General features: G+C 49.9%; 1 protein-coding gene and 1 long non-coding RNA gene across 2 annotated transcripts; one reads left to right on the top strand and one right to left on the bottom strand.

Moving 5' to 3' along the window:
* Nucleotides 1-5,706: 5,706 nt before the first annotated feature.
* LOC126638753 (uncharacterized) lies at nt 5,707-6,617 on the bottom strand. The gene is made up of 3 exons (XR_007628681.1): nt 6,487-6,617; nt 6,281-6,383; nt 5,707-5,794 (listed from the first exon to the last, which is right to left on the bottom strand). It is a non-coding gene; the product is annotated as an uncharacterized LOC126638753 (long non-coding RNA).
* A 3,444-nt stretch (nt 6,618-10,061) lies between these two features.
* RPN1 (ribophorin I) lies at nt 10,062-18,088 on the top strand. The gene is made up of 10 exons (XM_050312900.1): nt 10,062-10,304; nt 11,125-11,189; nt 12,661-12,967; nt 13,477-13,686; nt 14,595-14,787; nt 15,113-15,212; nt 15,482-15,620; nt 15,784-15,903; nt 16,372-16,617; nt 17,480-18,088. Exons 1-10 carry the CDS (start codon nt 10,077-10,079, stop codon nt 17,660-17,662), a joined length of 1,791 nt encoding a protein of 596 aa, XP_050168857.1. The 5' UTR covers nt 10,062-10,076; the 3' UTR covers nt 17,663-18,088.
* The last annotated feature ends 346 nt before the right edge of the window (nt 18,089-18,434 follow it).

Here is an 18,434-nt window from a genome sequence, read left to right as displayed (position 1 = left end):
TGGAAGGGACCTCCTTACGTTGAGGTGAAACTTCTTGTGTTGCAGTTTATGACCATTGCTACTCGTCCTGTTGCTGGGCACCACCAAAAGAGTCCTATTGGCACTTACTTTGAGATATTTATATGCATTAATAAGATCCCTTCTCAGTCTTCTTTTCTCCAGACTAAACAGGCCCAGCTCCCAGTCTCTCCTCATCAGAGAGATGTTCCAGACCCTAGACAAGGGAACTTGTAACATCTAGTTTGTTAGTGCTTTTAGAGGTGCTCCATTAGATGCAAAATGCTGAAGTAGAACCCGGTACCAGTTAAAACATGGAGTAGGGACACACACACCTCCCCACCTGCATAAACAGGTGGCCTGGGGGACACCAGAGCTTGGTGCCACCCAGCACACTGAGTTTCAATATCCTTTGAAGGAAACTGTTTCCTCATCTGACCACTTACTTGAAATATCAAAGCTCAATGAAAACCCATAAAAATGGATTAATTTGAATCCCTGTGCCAGTAATTCCCAATCACTAACACTGCTCTGAAGAAATTCATTCTCTATCCTTAAGGGACCTTCACACAGGTGAATGAATCTACAGTGACAGGTCTTTAGACATTTACCAGTGCAGAAACCTCAGCCTATTTCACGCACTCATTCCTCTAAACCAGGAAGTAGGAAGGTCTCCTGCTTTGATTTTCTTCCCTTTGTGTCATCTAATCTCTATTTACTAATCTTTCTGATCCAATTAGAAGCAATAAAACATTATGTCTTGCACCACCTCTTTGCTTTTGTCCTTGGACCAAAGGGGCCCCTCCCTTTCCCTTCTCATCCATGAGATGACAGTGAACAGCAGTACAAATACACCTGCTAGTTGCTGATTTTGGAAGGGCCTGCAGAGAGGCCTAGGGCAGCACATCACATCACTTTAGCTGTAGCATCTACAAATCCTTGACATGAGCTGTGAACATCTGACATTCCCCATGGTGCTTAATGCATTCACCCTCTTCTATAGACACACAGTTACCTCACCTCTGGCCACCTCTGACATTAAAAGCTTTGGGAGCTATCATTCCCCTGACACTTGTCCAGCATGTTTCAGCTCTTCAGAGTCCTGCAGTCCCTCCTCCTCATTGCTGGGCACAACCCTGGGACCCTTCTTTGTCTCTGTGCCCAGAAAGGTGTGGCACCAGTCCAGAGTCAGAAAACTGACTGTCCAGAGATCCCTGTGTGTAGCTGTCCTCTCAGCTGGATGTGCAATGCTTTCCCTCATCACCTTTGGCCTTCCATACCAACTTCCTCAAATTATTATAATGATCTAACTTGTTAAAATTATAAAAGGGAACTAAAATGCAGTAAACACGCAAGATCTTGCTTTGGTTCACCAAGCTTTGTCATCCTATGATTTATCTTGTCTAAAGCAGATTCCCCCTGCTTCTGCTGGCATTACAAATTCTGCTATTACCATGACCATGTATGCATTCCCACCAGCAAGAATCCAACCATAGTCTTTTGCCTGCCCAGTTCCCTAATCCCTGCCTATAGCACAAAAATTACTCTTGTAATCTATGAATGCTTTCACCTTTGCAATCCTCAGATATTTCCAAGCAGCAACATATGAAAGCAAAACGTTAGCTCTGGACAAGACTTGGTCACCAGATACCAACTATAGGAAGCAACTGCAATCACATTATCTCACGGCAGATCTCCAGTCTGAGGTGGACATTGCACACAGTGCAAGGAATTAACAGCATCTGTGCTCACTGATAAAATGCATCTGTTGGAGGATGAACATCTTAAAGACAATGCACAGATGCAGGGTTTAAATGCAGCCATTGAAGCCTAAGCCCCACAGAGAGGGTGGGGGCCGACCTGCAGTGCTGCAAAGCCTGATTGTGCCATGTTCCCTCACACCAGACACAAGAGACACAAGTTCACTGCAGAGTTTTGATCGCTTTGATACAGGGAGGTGCCAATGTTGGCTCCTTCCTTTAGCAGCCAGCTCTCTCCCTGAGATGTGAAGGTCCAAACCTCTGCTCTGCCTTTGAGTCACCCTCCTACAGAGACTGTGGACAACATGCTGGGCACAGGGAACATCCTTAGACAAGTGTCTATGCCAGGGGACAAGACAGGCAGGGAGAAACAACTCTATGATCATGGTGTAAGATAGGCACAACATTGCTTTGCTCTTACCCATTTGGCACCACCATAGTTACCTGGAGCCTTGAATGGTAGAAACCAAAGCCACTGGAAAGGTCAAGTGTCACAGGGAAAAGGATGGCCCACAAATTTTAATGGCCCACACTTTGGGCTCAGGAGCAGAGTCACCCACATCCTCTTTATAACCATAATCCCACAAGGCTGTAACAAAAATAGTGACAATCACCTGAGTCCCTTGCAGGTCTCCCAGCTGTCCAGCTTCCCCAGCTACAGAGGTTCTCCAACACCAACACCTTATCACTTTTACAGACGGTTCTAAATACCAGCTAATTATTTTTTTACAGCCGCATTGGAGGTATGCTGGGTAATTTCATATGATTGTTCTCATACTCAAATGGAGATGATGATCCATGGAGTGAAGTAACTTCCCTGAGGCCAGAGTGAGTCAGTTACTTTGTCAGATCCGTGTCCCTCTAAACCCGGACATTTCTGAAAGGCTTTTTAAACAATAGGAATGGTATAAAAATAGGTACAGAGAGAGGTGAACAGCCAGCACAGAACTTCACAGGCCTTTGCAGAACTGGCCTTCCTTCAGGGATCAAGGTTTTGTTAAAGCAGTGTGTTACCAAAGCAGCAGGCTCTGCAAGCTGTTACTTACCAAGCACTGAAGCCTTCACAGTGAAGGTCTGGTGAGCCCAAGACCTCTCAGCTCATGATACGGATGGCTTTGAAGCCACGGGGACAGGAAGGACAGGCTGATGGCTGGCAGTGCCTGGGACACTGCAGGACCCACAGCTGGTGCCACCGCTCCTCTCTGCATGGGGTGTTGTGCGGTGGGGCGGACCAGCCATGTGAGCTCTGCATCCAGGTGTTCTGTGGCAAAGGTGGCCATGCCATGCTGTTGTTGTACCCAGAATGTGTCATGGGACAGGAGCCTGGTGCCATGTGACCACTGTGAGTGGGACACTTTGTGGAACAGGTGACTTGTGTGTCGGTTCTTCCTTAGCAGTGAGTCAATGCCAAAAGGTGTCCCAAAGACAGCACTCTGGGTAGGAACAAAACTGGCTGCAGTGCAGCACACTCTCCAGGACCTGCAAGTCCATCCTGGATTTGATGGGACAGGGGTTGTCTGCAGAGGCCCAGGGAGCTCCTCTGGGACCCTCCCTTGGAAGGACATGGACATATCTTACATTGCAGGTCCCTCCTCAAATGCCAGTCACCTCTCTGCAAGCACAGGGTGCTGCATATTAGCTTCAGATCTATCTGCCTCAGCTCTTTCAAGTGACAGATTTTCGCAATCCCCTCTTGTCTGCTCTAAAAGGAGAAGTAAATCCCGTATCAATGGCAACCACAAGAAGCTGGTATAATTTTGAGTGCATGTTTTTAAAGACGGGGACAAAGATACTCAGCCTTGAAGGATAAGAGTGTGTGGGCAGTGAGGTTTGCTTTGCTTTTATCTTGGACAACACTTTTCAATGCCTGATGCCTCAGCAGCTGCATTTCTAACCCCGGGGAGTTATGACTCACTGTTTGCAAATCCCTGAGCCACCAAATTGAAGGTATGCCTCACAAAGCACGATCCTAAACTGAAATGCTTATAGGTGGGTGTTACAGCTTCAGTTACTCTGTTCCAGCACTCAGGGCTGGCTCCATATAGGTGCCCAAATTTCTGGTAAATAGAGATCAGCATCTCTTACTTTGTTTGGATGAGCAGGATCATCTTTGGGCTTCCCTCCTTCAGTGAAGTTCTCAGCCAATCTGCGAGTAATCAGGCTACAAAAGATGCATTATCCCATCTACCCCAGCACAATGCCAGCCTAAGGAACATCTGCTCTGCCTGACCTGCACTCTTGCCAAATTGCTTCAAACACCAGGGCCATCCCAACATCAGAGCTGGGGCTGGCCTGCTGGAGGCTAAGGCTGTCTTTTTGAGCTGCTTTCTGGGTGACCTGTGTGGGGTTAAGTGAGGCACTGTCTGCCATCCTTTCTGTTGGAGTGGATCCGTTCTGCTGACTCAGCAATAACCAATGCAAACATCTTATCAAGCATTTCTTAGCAGGAAGGCAGGAGAGCTATTGGTGAGGAGCCTGAAGCCTTCAGAGAAAGGAATAACAATAAATGATCAAAAGATCCTCATGTTTCTTTTTTCCTTGATCATTGGTGTTTTTCTTATCAGGAAAGAGATTGCATTCACTGCTGCAGACCACCACTGTTCACAGAGAGTTAATACTCCCTCTCTTTGGGTCACACATGAAAGGACCTGTGATGGGAAGGAATCACCAACAGCCATCTGGCAGGGCATGATGAGATTGTCTCTGGGGAAGGGGCCACTGCTGACCACCACACACATGCATGCTGAGGTCCATGAAAAGCCAGGCTTAGGTCAGAGGTTTTGATTCAGCCTGGCAAGGGCTCAAGGGCTGCCTTTGCAAGAGAATTATATATCCCAGCTGGCACTTCACAGAGCATCACCCAGGGAAGCCTCTGCCAACAGATTACAAAATTTAGTAACCTGGTGAGAAATCTGCATTATCTCACAGCAAGCACTGCTTGAACACAGGGCTCCTGGAGGGAGCAGAAGAGCTGTCAATCTGCAAATGACCCCCTCTTGCTGCTGTCAGTGGGACCCTCAACTTCCCGCTGGCTGTGGCAGATCCTGCAAAACTGAGGCTTTAAAACTCTACAAGAACAACAGACTTCTAAGTAGATACACCAGCAAGTGCTTTCCTTTCCAAAAAGAAGCTGAGAAAGACAAGTTGCTTCATTAAAAGATGGAAACTCAATTATTGTACCTGTGGCCAGTGACAGTTCCTCACCAGGCTTCATTACCACTGAGGACAGGATCACGGCCCAGGCACTGTGCTGTGCTCAGGTGGGTCCTGGCACCACATCTGCAGGACCTTAAAAGGGTCAGAAGGAAAAATGCAATAGCACTTAAAGAGAGATGGGCACTAAGTCCCACTGCGGTCCCCTGGCACCCGGGCACTGCAGCATTGCACACCCTCTCCCTCACCTCCCGTTCTTCACCCCGGGGACAAACCACTTCCTGGAGTGACCCCAGGAGAGGCCCTACACGCCCCAGAGGCTGGCAGGCTGGGGACAGCGGTGACAGCGGGATGACACAGTGAAACCCGCAGATCCCTGCAGCGCGAGGTGCCCGTTACCCACGCAGGGCCGGGCGGCTGCTGCCCATCACAAGCAGCCCGGGGGTGCCGCCTCACCGGGGGCTTCTGCCAGGATCCTGTTAATTGATCCGGCGTTAATTGATTAATTGTTGTCACCAAGGTGCGGCCGCAGCGATCGGGGCGGGGCTCGGCCATGTCCCGCCCCCGACGGCCCCGCCCCCGGGCGCTCCCCGGGCGCCCCCTGGCGGCGGCGCGGGGCCATGGCGGGGAGGGGACAGGGCCGGGGGACAAGGGACAAGGGTGAGGCTCTTTGTCAGCCCTCAGGGCTGCGACCGGCTCCATCGCCCGCTCAGAAGCGGCGCCGCTGCCTGCAGCTGCCCTCCAGGACCCCGGCACAGCCAGTCCAGCTCAGCACCAGCCACCCAGGTGCTCCTGCCTTAATTCCACTGCGGGCTCCTTCGTTGTCCCCATTTGTCCCGATGTTTTCCTGCCAAACGCGAGTCCTCTTGCTTTCACCACCGACCCTGGGGAAAACGAGCAAATGGAGAGGTGTGGTTCTGTGCCAGGATGCAATTCAGCTGCTGCCCCAAGAGCCAGCATGTCCCCGCTCTGCCCACAGCTGGGATCCCCAGCCGCCTGCTCTGGAGCCTGGAAGGGCACCCAGCAGCTTCTCTGCACTCCTGGTTCTCCGCGAAGGGCAGCATTTGTGTTTTCAAACCAGGACGTGAAGCCTGTCCTCCTCTCTCCTCCTCTGGCTTTGCCAGTCTACTGAAGGCATTTTCAAGCTGCAGGGCGATGTGGACAGGCCACTCCAGGGTTGGTTTGAAGGGGGTGTTGCACCCAGGCCCTGTCTGCAGCAGGAAATACTGGAGTGGTGGCCCTGATTACACCCTCATTTTTTAATATAGTTAAACCAGTATTCTTCCCTCTATCCAAAACGAGCCCTGACCCTGTGACAAAATCCAGACCCACCTAAGCCCAAAGCAAGTCCCCTCGAGTGGACCACGTACCTTGCTCAGGCTCTGTATTTCAGCTGCACATGTGTAGCAGATTTTTTCCATTTGCAGCCAGTCAGTGCCTGCCTATGGCTATTTCAGTTACATTTCTAGGAAGCTTTAAAAACAAAGTCAAAAGTAATTTTTAAAGTGATGAAGTCTCCTTTTTGCTTGAATTTTTTTTCCTTATTGCAAAAACACTCGTCACACAGTGGTCTCACCTCCTTACAAAACTCACAGATCCAGTGCCATGTTCTTCCAGCAGGTTTTCTCTGTGTGCTTCGCAATGCTTTGTACAGTTTCTGTGCACAGAGAGAGTTTTCTTCACTAGTTTTTCTGAGTCTTGTAGTCTAACAAGGAGAGGAAAATGGATTTTTTTTAAAAGTAGTAAGAAATTATTTTAAAGTGAGCACTGTAAGGGGGAGGGGTGTTACTGTAGATACCTAAAGTAACTTGGAAAAAAAAGCCCCTGAGCAGAGTGTGCCCCATCACCACTGTCTCTGTGAATGTAGGGCATGTTTCCAGAGCAGCCAAACAAAGCACAGGAGCCAAGCTCCAACTAGCCCCCTCCAGGCCCACCACTCCCACAGAAATCACAGGCAAACCCCAAACAAGAATAATGGTGTGTTTTGCTTGGCAGAGGCTCAGTGTGAGTTATGCTGACTAGCTAAAAAATGAGGTTGTAAAAATAATGAAACTGGAAGACTGTTTTTTCTCCCTTTCTCCAGCTGCTTTTTGAGTGCCTTAGCAAGGCTAAGCAAACTCTGCCGTGCTCTCTCTGTGCTCTCACGGCTGGCAACTCCAACACCTCGCTTGGGACTGAATACAAAAAAGTTCCTTCTGCTTCCCACTGGCAGCCAGAAGGCTGTTTGATTTCACATGGGCAAGGTTAAACAGTAAAACACCAATAGAATCTGAAACAGGGAGTTTTTTTCTCAGTCATTACGACTGAGAACCACGTGCCTGTGTGTTTTTCAGGATCACTGAGAGATTTGTATCAAAATCTGCAAGGTGTTGCCAGGATGACTTCTGGTACACATGCACAGGCCTGTTTTAATATCTCCTGCCCCTGACCTGGCGTTCTCAGAGGGCAACACAATTATCTCATGGTCCCTGCATATTCCTGGTGCAAGCTCCTTGCTGGTGAGAGGATCCTGTTCCCTGCTGCTACAGGCTTCAGTGTGCTCCTGTGGTTGCAGCCAACACGCTCCTGCTGGAAAAAAACTTCTCCTTCCCTCCCTGAGAACAAATTGCTCTGACAGATGACACAGCTCTGAGTTTGGCATCAGCCCTGTAAAAACAGAGGAACACAGGGTTTTTCCTGGGGTGCAGTTCTGTCCGTGGCTGATCCTGCCAGAGGCATTTATTAGACCACTCTCGTGCCTCAGCCCTGGCAGACGGCTGGGCTGGCACTGGCTTCACCATGGCTGTTCCCCTCCCACTACTGCTCAGTGGACCTGAGGGTGACACACTCTCTTCACAGCACACCAGGAGCTGGGGAATTACACTCATGCCTGGATGGCAGCAGGGTCTAGTAACCTCTCTCAAGCTGCTTCCCGACCTGCAGCTCTCTGGGGCAGTACTGTGAGGAGGGGTGGGGGGGGCATTCCTCACAGTGAGGGAATTAAAAAAAACCCAACACATAAAGAGAGAAAAATAAGCAGCTCTGGATTCCCAGCTCTTGCTTGGCACCAGGCCTGGGTGGCCAGATCTGCACACAGGCACTGCAGCCTGGGACAGTTAGGAAGCAGAGAATCCCACAGTGCTCCTTACCTGCAGAAGCAGCCCATCCCTGCTCAAACACACCCTGCAAGGTGTCCCCAAGCTGTCCCAGCCACCAACACACCCAGCCAGGGACCACCAGCAGCTGTGATTGAACCCATGCATGAACAGCCTGGCAGCCGCTCACAGGACAATGGTGAGAGGGACCTGCAGAGCCAAGCTCAGCCTTGAACAAGCCCAAAGGCAGCAGCTTTTCAACCTGAAGATAATTTTAGCCTACGTGGTAGGGCTGAAGTCTTGAAACAGATGCTGTGCAGGCTCAGCATGCCTCAATTATCACAATTAGAAATGGATCCAAACACAGGGTTAGTGTACAACAGCCTGGTTCAGAGCTCACTGGGGTCTGGGATGGGTCAGATGCTGAAACTTGCATTCGCCAGCAAGCTCAAATCCAGCCTCTGGGATGAACCCATAGGAGAGCAACCTTTGGTCCAGGATGTGACAAATGAAGCCCAATTATCTCCAGACACAAGGGACATGTGCATTTATTTCTTTCCCTCCTTTTGCCAGGAGAAATTGCCCTGAGGGAGAGAAGGAAATAAAAGCTTGAGCTGCACATGTTATGAAAGAGGCCGACTGGAGTTCATTTATTCCCTGTGATACATGGAAGGAAGAACAGTAACAGCCATTCCTAGCAGAGGAACTTTCCACAGAAAATCAGCCTGGACAACTGGATGGAGTGCCCAGATGCTGCACCACTGGCCAGCCTTAAATTAGAGGTGGCTGTTTCACTCAGCCCCTCACGTTTCACAGTTGTTGCCCCCTGAACATGCCTATTCAGTTCTGGGGCCCTAAAGCCTGGCTCTTTGGAGAAGAGGGCCAAGATAAACAGGCTTTTCCTGGATAGCAGAGGGACCTGGAACACTTCCCTAGCTGAGGAGGTGGACACCCACCCCTGCAGCCATGTCATGCTGTGCTGCTGGAAGATAGCACTGCTGTCACCCAAAACACAGTGACAAAACTACCTGCTTGTACTAGGCCAGCTGCCAAATTCACAGGGCTGTTACCTAAATAAATCAAAAGGAAATGGAAGCCATTTGCCAAGAAAATTTCCATGATAGGAATGGCGGGGGGGCACCAGGAGACATCCCATTTTATTTAGCCTTTGCCAAGGGGCTATTTGACTCCAGATCCAAGCACATAATTTAGGAAATTCCCTTCCGATACTTGACAATCTCAGGCCAAATCAGAGAATTTTCTCTGTTATTCATATTAGGATCTCAAAGAAAGGTCGAGTCCTGGATCACATTATGCAAACATGAAAGGTCTGTTGTCCCACAGGGCTCACAGGCAAAAGCCCAGCTCCGGCAGTCACAGCAGACAACATCCGTTCCTTGCTTTTATCTGCTTTAGATGTTTGGGAATAAAGTGTCAATCACCTCTTCCCCAGTCATGTGTTAAACCACTAACATTTTCCTTTCTCCAGCTATTCTTTAAGTCAGTTCAGGGCTGGTTACTATGCCTTGGTTGCCTGCAGCACTTCTACTCTGGCATCACCTAGCTGTCAAGTATCAGCGCTTTTTAGGAGAAGATCTGGGCTCAGCTTAAAATCTACTTGTGTTAAACCTCACCCTCCAGAGCAGTAGCGACCCTTGTGCCAAGCCAGCGAGACAAACCGCCCCAGTTTGAGGCTCAGGGTAATATAAGCATCAATTCCCTGTGCCAGTGCCTGGTCCTACATCCCAGTGCCACCGACCCTGACAGCCCCTCTGAGCCATGCGCGCCCAGCGCTTCCTGCGGGCTCCTTAGGGGTACGGGCCCCGCGCACCACGGGAAACCCTGAGCTCACTGCCAGAGCCGGGAAACTCCGGGACTGCGGAAGGCTGGAACCATTCCCAGGAGTCTGGAGGACGCCCGCCCAGCCCTTCTCCTCAGGCACCACAGAAAGCAGGGAGGGGGGGGGGCGGGCCTCAAGCGCCGTGGGCGCCGCCATCGCGAGCCTCCTCCTCCCACTGGGCGCCGCCATCTTGTGCCCTGCCCGTACAGCGCGGGCGCCGCCATCTTGTGCCCTCCCCGCGGTGTGCCGGCCATGGCGGGGCTGCTGTGCCGCGTCCTGCTCCTCTGCCTGGCGGCCACCGGGGCCGGCGCCGAGCTGCTGCTGGAGGAGGCGCGGCGCTCGCTGGACCTCAGCACGCACCTGGCCAAGGTCTCGGCCGAGCTCAGCCTCGCCAACGCGGCGGGCGGCGCGGCCGCCTCCTCCTTCCTGCTGGCGCTGGAGCCCGGGCTGGAGCCCCGCCTGGCCCACCTGGGCGTGCAGGTGAGCGCGGCGAGCGGGGCCCAGCGCCGCTCTCGGGGGGCCGCGCTGGGGCCGCGGGCGCTGCCCGGCCCCGCGCCCGCAGGGACACGTCGGCACTGCCGGGCCCCGCAGCGCCGCTCCCGGATCCCACAGCGCCGCTCCCGGATCCCGCACACCGCGGGGGGAAGGCGAGGGGGTCTGTGGCGGGGAGGGGGCACGGCCTGGGGGGCGATGGGGAGGGCGATCAGGGCGGTGGTCGCACCAGCATGGCCCGAGCAGGGCCGGCATCGCTTACCCACGAGCAGCAGGGCTCTCCTAATCCCACAAGTACTGCCAGTGTATGTATCTCTGTATACCATACAGAGGTATATACAGTGGTCTGCAGTATATATAGTGTATCTCTATACAAAGGATTGTAGTATAACTCCACTGGTCCCTGTTCGTTCCCCAGACACGAGAGCAATCGCAAAAGCATTTGACCAGTATTCTCATTTGCCCAAGTTATGGGGACGGTGCAGGCTTAGGAACCAGGCTGATGGGAACTAGAATTACCAGAAACCTCTGTTTCTGGTAACCACTGAACCAGGACGAGTGGAACATGATAATTACCAGAAACCTCTAGTATCTGATCTTGCTCACTGACCAAATTGCAATTTGTATTCATGAAACTGTTGTGAAAGGGCTTTTTGTTAAATTTTCTTACTAAATCAGTTATATATTCAGCTTGTACTTTCTGTAGGGCATCACCCCTAAAAACTCCATAGAGAAACTGTACAGTGTTTGCCCTGGACACGTTAAGTCTTTTAAACAGCAGCACACTGATCAATCTGTTTTGGAGCAGGTAAAGGGTGAGGAAGAGGAGGAGAACACCTTGGAAGTGAGAGAGACTAAAGTTAAGGGCAAAAGGTGAGTATCACCTTTAAAGGTCAATACTTAGAATTGTACGTGGGGGTTTCACAATTGTCCCTGTGGTGAAGCAGAAATACCATCCCCATTCCACATACCTAAAGATTCCTGGAGTCTTTTCTTCCCGAAAAGGTCCATTCCGTACTCAGGCTGCATGGTGGGGTGTTACAGAGGCAGGGAGCACGGTTCACACAATCAGCCAAACCCAATTTCTGCAGCTCAGGAGGCCCCAGTAGAAGTCACTCCCCTCCTGCTGATGCTCTTTCCCTGGGAGATAACACATGAGGTGTTAGATCTCTGCACTGAGCCCAGCACAGTCATATACAGCTGCTAGTCAGGGGAGCACCCTATGAGGAAGTGAATCTCTCTCAAATGCAACTCAGCTGCCTTTGTGGGGGCTCAGCTGTGCTTATCTCTTGTACTCAGTGCCTTGAGTAATGCCCTGGCCCTTTATTAAGGGACACCAGGTGAGAGAAACATTATACCTATGGTCGTGCTCCTACCCTTTGCTCCCCTCTGAGGGCTCTCAGAGGGTTGGCAGTGGCGCTTACAGGGAGTTTAAGTGCTCTGTGGCTGTGTGCCCAGAGCACTGCTCAGTCTGCCATGTGGGGAGCACCGCAGTGTGCTGGGTCCCATGGCTCTGCACAGGCTGTTGCCCGCTGCAGGGAGAGAGGATGCTGCTCTTGGTATGAGGATCTGCACTGCCAGGCTTGGAATATTGTGCAGATGCTTCAAGACTGGGCAGCCGGATGCTTTCTGAGCTGAGAGGTAAAGGTGCCTGTAAAGTGGCTCAAAAGCACAGTGCAGCTGGGTTTCAAGAGGGCAGTAGCTGTGGAGTTAAGTTGCCAAGGTAGACCATAGTTTCCGACATACCTGGATGCCTCATGCGATCTGGCTCTTGGGCTTCTAGGATTGACATAAAGTCTGATCCATATGGATTTGGTGAAATCTGAATCCGTTCTGTAGAACCTCAGTCCAAAACCTTGGTCATTTTCTGGCCATTCCTTAATTTTAGATCCTGTGGGCAAAAAACTGAGAATGAACAGACCTTGTGGGAACAGGTGCTGAAGATGTTTGTGAATTGTCTTCTGGACACATACACATGCTTCTTTTGATTCAGATAATCCCTGTCATCCAGAGAAGAATGAAAAAATAAAAGCATGCTTTATAAATGCAGGATCAGGGAAGGGATGTGCCACCATTCTTTCCACTTCCAAGATGGGAGCCAGGTGTTTTTGTGAAGCAAAGACTGTCTCTGTGCCTGGACACAGTTTATCCTGCGCTGCCTCCCCAGTCCAGAGTAATCACATGTGCTGGGACAAGACATATCTACATCTTGGAGGAGCAAGTAAAATACAGGCCCAAATCACATATGATACATGTGATACACGGGCTCCCTTCCACAGGGGATGGATCTGAATGCTCTCTCAGGGGAGATCTCACATGACTTACCTGTTCTTCTCCCTTCCAGTGGAAAATTCTTTTCTGTGAAGCTGCCATCTCCTTTGGCACCGGGAGCCAAGATCCGCGTCTCTGTTGAAATGGTTTTCACGCATGTCCTGCAGCCCTACCCCACCCACATCACCCAAAGTGAGAAGCAGTTTGTGGTCTTTGAAGGAAATCATTATTTCTACTCACCCTACTTCACCAAGACCCAAACAACTCGGGTCAAACTGGCCTCTAGGAATGTGGAGAGTTACACCAAGCTGGGAAACCCTTCTCGCACTGAGGACATGATTGAGTACGGCCCCTTCAAGGATATTCCTCCATACAGCCAGGTAAACATCTGTGCAAAGGCGTTGTGGCTCTGCAGAGAGCATCTTCATGGCATGGAGGATGTGTCTCGGAGGCTGGAGAGGGGGAAGCAGAGGCCTTTGTGTAAGAATCGCAGGTCAAGCCTGAGTTAGACCACGTGCAGGCCAGGAACACGTGCTCCAGCTAGGTGCTCCTATACAGATGGGATTGCTGACTGCTGCTTGGAGTCCACAGAGCAAACCAAGCTGGTGTCTAAGTGGCACTGGCAGGAGTGTTTCAGCATGGGGAACACTGCCTCTCTAGCTCCGCTCTACCTTTACAACACAGCCAGATGTGCAGGTTGTCACCTGTGAGTACCCCCAGGTACCCAGTGTGAACTGGACTGGGTGGCTCAGACCCTCTCATGCAGTCAAAGTCAACTCTGCAGCGTCTGCCATGGAGGGTTCTCTGTGGCAAATGGAGCGGATAATTGTGAGGGGACCTTGCTTCTTCCTTCAGGTCTAAAAGTTTATCTTGTTTTTTCCCTTGTTAGGACACTCTGAAGGTGCACTACGAAAATAACAGTCCCTTCCTGACCATCACCAGCATGACACGAGTCATCGAGGTGTCCCACTGGGGCAACATTGCAGTTGAAGAGACGGTTGATTTAAAGCATACAGGAGCAGTGCTGAAAGGGCCTTTCTCCAGATATGACTACCAAAGACAGCCAGACAGTGGGATCTCTTCTGTCAAGTCTTTTAAGGTTGACATTTTGCACCTGTATTTTTTTTAACTGTGGCTTCCCCTTTTTTACATCCCCAGAAGAAAAAAAAATACAGTTCTCCTTTGCCTTTTCTTTGGTAACCATACCCCAGTAATAAGGGAATATTAAAGCTCTGCTCTATATTCAGAGAAGGCTCATGCTGTATAGGAATAGCTTTTGGAGGCAGCATTAGGACATGTAGTGTTTCTCCACACTCCCACCCCTCCGATCTCAGGGACCCTCTAAACTCATTATCCTTGTACTGACAGCTCTGCTTTTGGTTTCCTGCTGTGCAAGGGCCATTCATTCTATCCCCACCCTCTTATTTTCAGCATTGCCTTCTCTGCCATATCCTCATCACATTGAACAGTATTAATTGGAAACTCAGCCATTCATTCCTTGCTCACAAAGCTCTGAAGAAGAATTAAAGCTGTGGCTCTGCTAGCCAGATGTGAAAAGTATTGTGTTTTCATCTGAACCAAAACCTTTCTCTCTCCTTGAAGCCTCCAGGATTGATTGTTGTAATTCTCTAAGGTGGTGCAGCCAAACAGAAATCTCATTTTGCTGAGTGTGAAGCCAGCAAGCCCAGTGAGCTAGGGCAGCAAGCTGGAGTGAAAAGGGAATTGCTGTCCTGGTGGGCATGATGAGATCCCTTGCTGTCTGGGATGTTTGAAACTGGGCTGGAGAGAGCACATTCATTTGGAGGCCAAGTGATTTTAGTGCTGGGAGCCAGTTCTGTGATTGCTTATAATAGCACAGTTTTACCACTCAGTGCAACCGAATGGCCATTTTGTCATGTCTCATGAGGGAGCACAGTTTCTCAAGGCTTAACAGCCATTACCAGTTCTGCCAGTTTCACTGGAAATAAGTCCTGTCTGATGCACTGACAGTTGCTTCTCTCCATACAGACCATTCTCCCAGCTGCTGCTCAGGATGTCTATTACAGAGATGAAATTGGGAACATCTCCACCAGCCACCTCCTTGTTCTGGATGACTCTGTGGAGATGGAGATCCGTCCCCGATTCCCACTTTTTGGGGGCTGGAAAACCCATTACATCATTGGCTATAACCTGCCAAGCTACGAATACCTCTACAATCTTGGTGAGTGGCAAGGGGCAGGGAATAGGAAACCTTCTCCTCTGTGTTTAAAGGTGGTTTCTGAGAAGTAAAGAATTGCAAGCTGCGGTATGCTGCACCTTAGCAACAGCAGTTGCTAGCTGTTATTTCTAGAATATGCAAATCCAGCTTTTTTGTGCTTCCTTCGGGTTTTCGTAGACATCTGGTTAAAGCATACCTGAGTGAGCTAGTGCCCCCTGCTGCACAGTTAATCCATCTGAATTCTGCTCCTGCCTCAGTTGGGAGCTGAGCTTCAGGGCTGTCCCTTGTTCTCTGATGAGCTTAACTGCCCCCTGGTCTGCACTCTTAGGTGATCAGTATGCCTTGAAGATGAGGTTTGTTGACCACGTGTTTGATGAACAAGTTACGGACTCTCTGACTGTCAAGATCGTCCTGCCAGAAGGTGCCAAGTAAGTGTCATCACTCCTGGCTTGTTACTGCAGACAGTGCTGTGTTGGTGGCAATTCTCCAGCCCACTCTAATGGCCTGAGGACAGTGAATCAAAACCATGACTGTGCATGTGGAAGAGACCTTGGAACACAGCTTTGCTTCCTTTTAGAGCATTGCTGAAACTGCATAATTGAACTTATGCTAGAGGCCACAGCTGGCCAGACAAGTCCTTGGTTACATCATCTCAAACAGTGTAGAGTCATATGGGACTGTCTGGTTTTGTCCACAGGAATATCCATGTGGACAGTCCCTACGAAATCAATCGTGCTTCGGACGAGCTGCACTACACATACCTGGACACTTTTGGACGTCCTGTTATTGTGGCACACAAGAGCAACCTGGTGGAGCAGCACATCCAGGACATTGTGGTGAGTGTTGTGCCTTCTCCAAATTCAGCAGCATGGACAAAACACTCATTCCAGAAATAAACACTTGCTGGACTGCATGTCTGGCTCTGCTGTTGCCTGAGGAGAGGAGTTATGTCCTGTAGTAGCATCAGTCACTGCTCAGTGTTTGGAACTTCTCTTGTAGGTCCACTACACATTCAACAAAATCCTGATGCTGCAGGAGCCTCTGTTGGTGGTTGGAGCCTTTTACATCTTGTTCTTCACTGTGATTGTCTACGTGAGGCTGGATTTCTCCATCACTAAGGTCTGTATGATGAAGAGCCCTGTGGGAGCATTAGCAGCTTCCTCAGCTGATGGGTGGAGATCTTTCATACCAGTAATTCTTGCTGAATGTTCCCACCAGTCAGATGTTTTATTAGATGCTTAAATGGAGCCCTGTTTTTATGGAACCTGAATATTGGTACTCCTGCAGGGTTTGAACTGATGTCCTGAGGCTGATCACTGTTTTGCCTTCCGGATGAAAAGGAATCCCCCTGAGAAGCAGGATGTCTGCAGTTCTCCTTCTGCAGTTCTCCTTCTGCAGTGTCTTCACTATTTTTTAAGCTATTTGTTGGGCTGGGCTGAGCGCTGAACTTGTACCATTCACTTAATTACTGTCAATTGACTTAATTGCAAAGGGAACAGTTTCTGTAATAGTCCTGTGGCAGATTGCAGGCATGGCTTGATGCAGCTTGATACGACTGCTTTGATCTTCCCTCCTGTCCTCTTGCAGGATCCAGCTGCTGAAGCTCGGATGAAGGTTGCCTGCATCACAGAGCAGGTGCTTACTCTGGTGAACAAGAGGCTTGGGCTGTACCGTCACTTTGATGAAGCAGTGAATAAATACAAGCAGTCAAGGGACATCTCCACCCTGAACAGTGGCAAAAAGTCTTTGGAGATGGAGCACAAGGCTCTGACAAATGAAATTGCCTCTCTGCAGTCTAAACTGAAGACAGAAGGCTCTGACTTATGTGATAAAGTAAGAAATTCAAATTTATTTTGTAAGCTCTCCTATTCTTGGCTCTGTCGAGTATTTGACGTGAGTTTTAACTTGGGGTTTAGTTTCTGCAGCCAGTCTGGGGCTTTTTTTATCTGAAAATGTCTTCATCCATGCCGGGCAGTGTGAAAAGTGTTACCTTTGCAGTAATCTCAGTTATGCAGGCCTGTAAGTGTTGCTGGTAAACAGCTGCTTGTGCTGTTTCTTAAGTAGGCCTTGAACCATCTACATGACTACATGTTAATGCTTTTGTAACACAATCCTGATGCTTCTCATTGAGCTCATGGCAGTGACACTTAGGCAAAAAGGAAACTATCAACACAGTATCAGTTCTGACTTCCGTACTGACACCAGTCAAACCAAAATCTTCTCCCTCATCTCTTATTTTCTTGCACATTTGAATTTGATGCCGACACAATTTTGGTACAACATGATGGTCCTTGGAGTATTTCACTGTACCATGTTAAAAGCCATGGCTTTTGACCACTCACACACCACAAACATTAACTGGAGGAACACATCTTCCAGCTGTCAGAGTTGTGATTTAGCTTCAAGCCTTTAAAATCAGACATTAAATACTCTTTTAACAGTCTCCTGCCAGTATAGCTCCTGGGTCCTCTGAGCGCCTTTTTCTCCACTGCTTAGCTATGCATTAGTGATTCCTCATAATGTGATGCCAGGGAGAGATGATGGCTCAGGATGCAATATTCAGGGATCAGAGATGCTTCCACTTAGCACTGACTTCATCTTTTGCTCCATCTTTTACCACCTCTTCTATTCCAGCTCCACTGTAGGGGTGTTTTTTTGTCTCCTCTAATATTGCCTTTGTTTCTCACCCTGTCAGGTGAGTGAGATTCAGAAGCTTGATGGCCAGGTGAAGGAGCTCGTCCTGAAGTCGTCGGTGGAGGCCGAGCGGCTGGTGGCGGGCAAGCTCAAGAAGGACACGTACATCGAGAACGAGAAGATGCATTCCAACAAGCGCCAGGACCTGGTCACCAAAATTGACAACATCCTTGATGCACTGTAGCCCTGCTTTAGTGACCATGTGGAAAGGAGAGGTATGGAGGGAGAGGAGAGAGCATACACTTCGAACCAAAACTCCTTCCAAGCAGAATTAGGGGAAAAGTTGATGTGGAATGTCTGAAAGTATGTTTTGTTTTTAGATTTTTCTATGAAGCCTGTCTGCTCAGCAACACGTGCTGTGCAAGGGACCATGCCATCATGCTGTTTGGCTGGGTAACAGGGTTTCTTTACCAGAGGTGAGACTCAGCCAGGTTATGAAACAGTCTCCTGCTTTTGGTTTTCCCTGTATAGATGTGCTCTGGGTAAACGCACACAAACAGCCAGTCTGAGCACAGACACGCTCATGGCAAACCTGAATGTCAAATCTCTGGAAAGAATAAAAGATACCTTTGTTCTACTTTGAAATAAAACCATCACTGCCTCGCCTGTACATGTTGTGCTGGGCTGGGGGGCGGCACAAGGGCTGGGTGGCCCTGTCCTGCCCACAGCCAGGCAGTGCAGTTCCCTGCGGAGCAGAGTTCAGCCCTGAGCACTCCTGCTTCCTGTCAGCTCTGTGCCTTGAGGTCACAGCTCTGCCACCCCACAAGGCCCTGGCCCAGGCAGGAGAGAAAGCCAAGCCCTTGTTTCCTAGGGATGTGCATGCACCTGCACCCTTACAGGGAGAAAAACACACAGCAGAACCTCTCCTGCCAGGCTCTCACAGTGTGCCACACACTTCCCTGCTGCATGTGACAACAGTCCCTGCATCCCTTATGCTGCCCAAGTAGGCCCTTGCT

Source organism: Myiozetetes cayanensis, unplaced genomic scaffold (genome assembly GCF_022539395.1).
Source record: "Myiozetetes cayanensis isolate MyiCay16 unplaced genomic scaffold, myiCay2020 scf18, whole genome shotgun sequence".
In the NCBI taxonomy this organism is placed as follows: Eukaryota; Metazoa; Chordata; class Aves; order Passeriformes; family Tyrannidae; genus Myiozetetes; species Myiozetetes cayanensis.
Note: the sequence above shows the minus strand (reverse complement) of the source record. Positions and strands in the feature narration are given on the sequence as shown.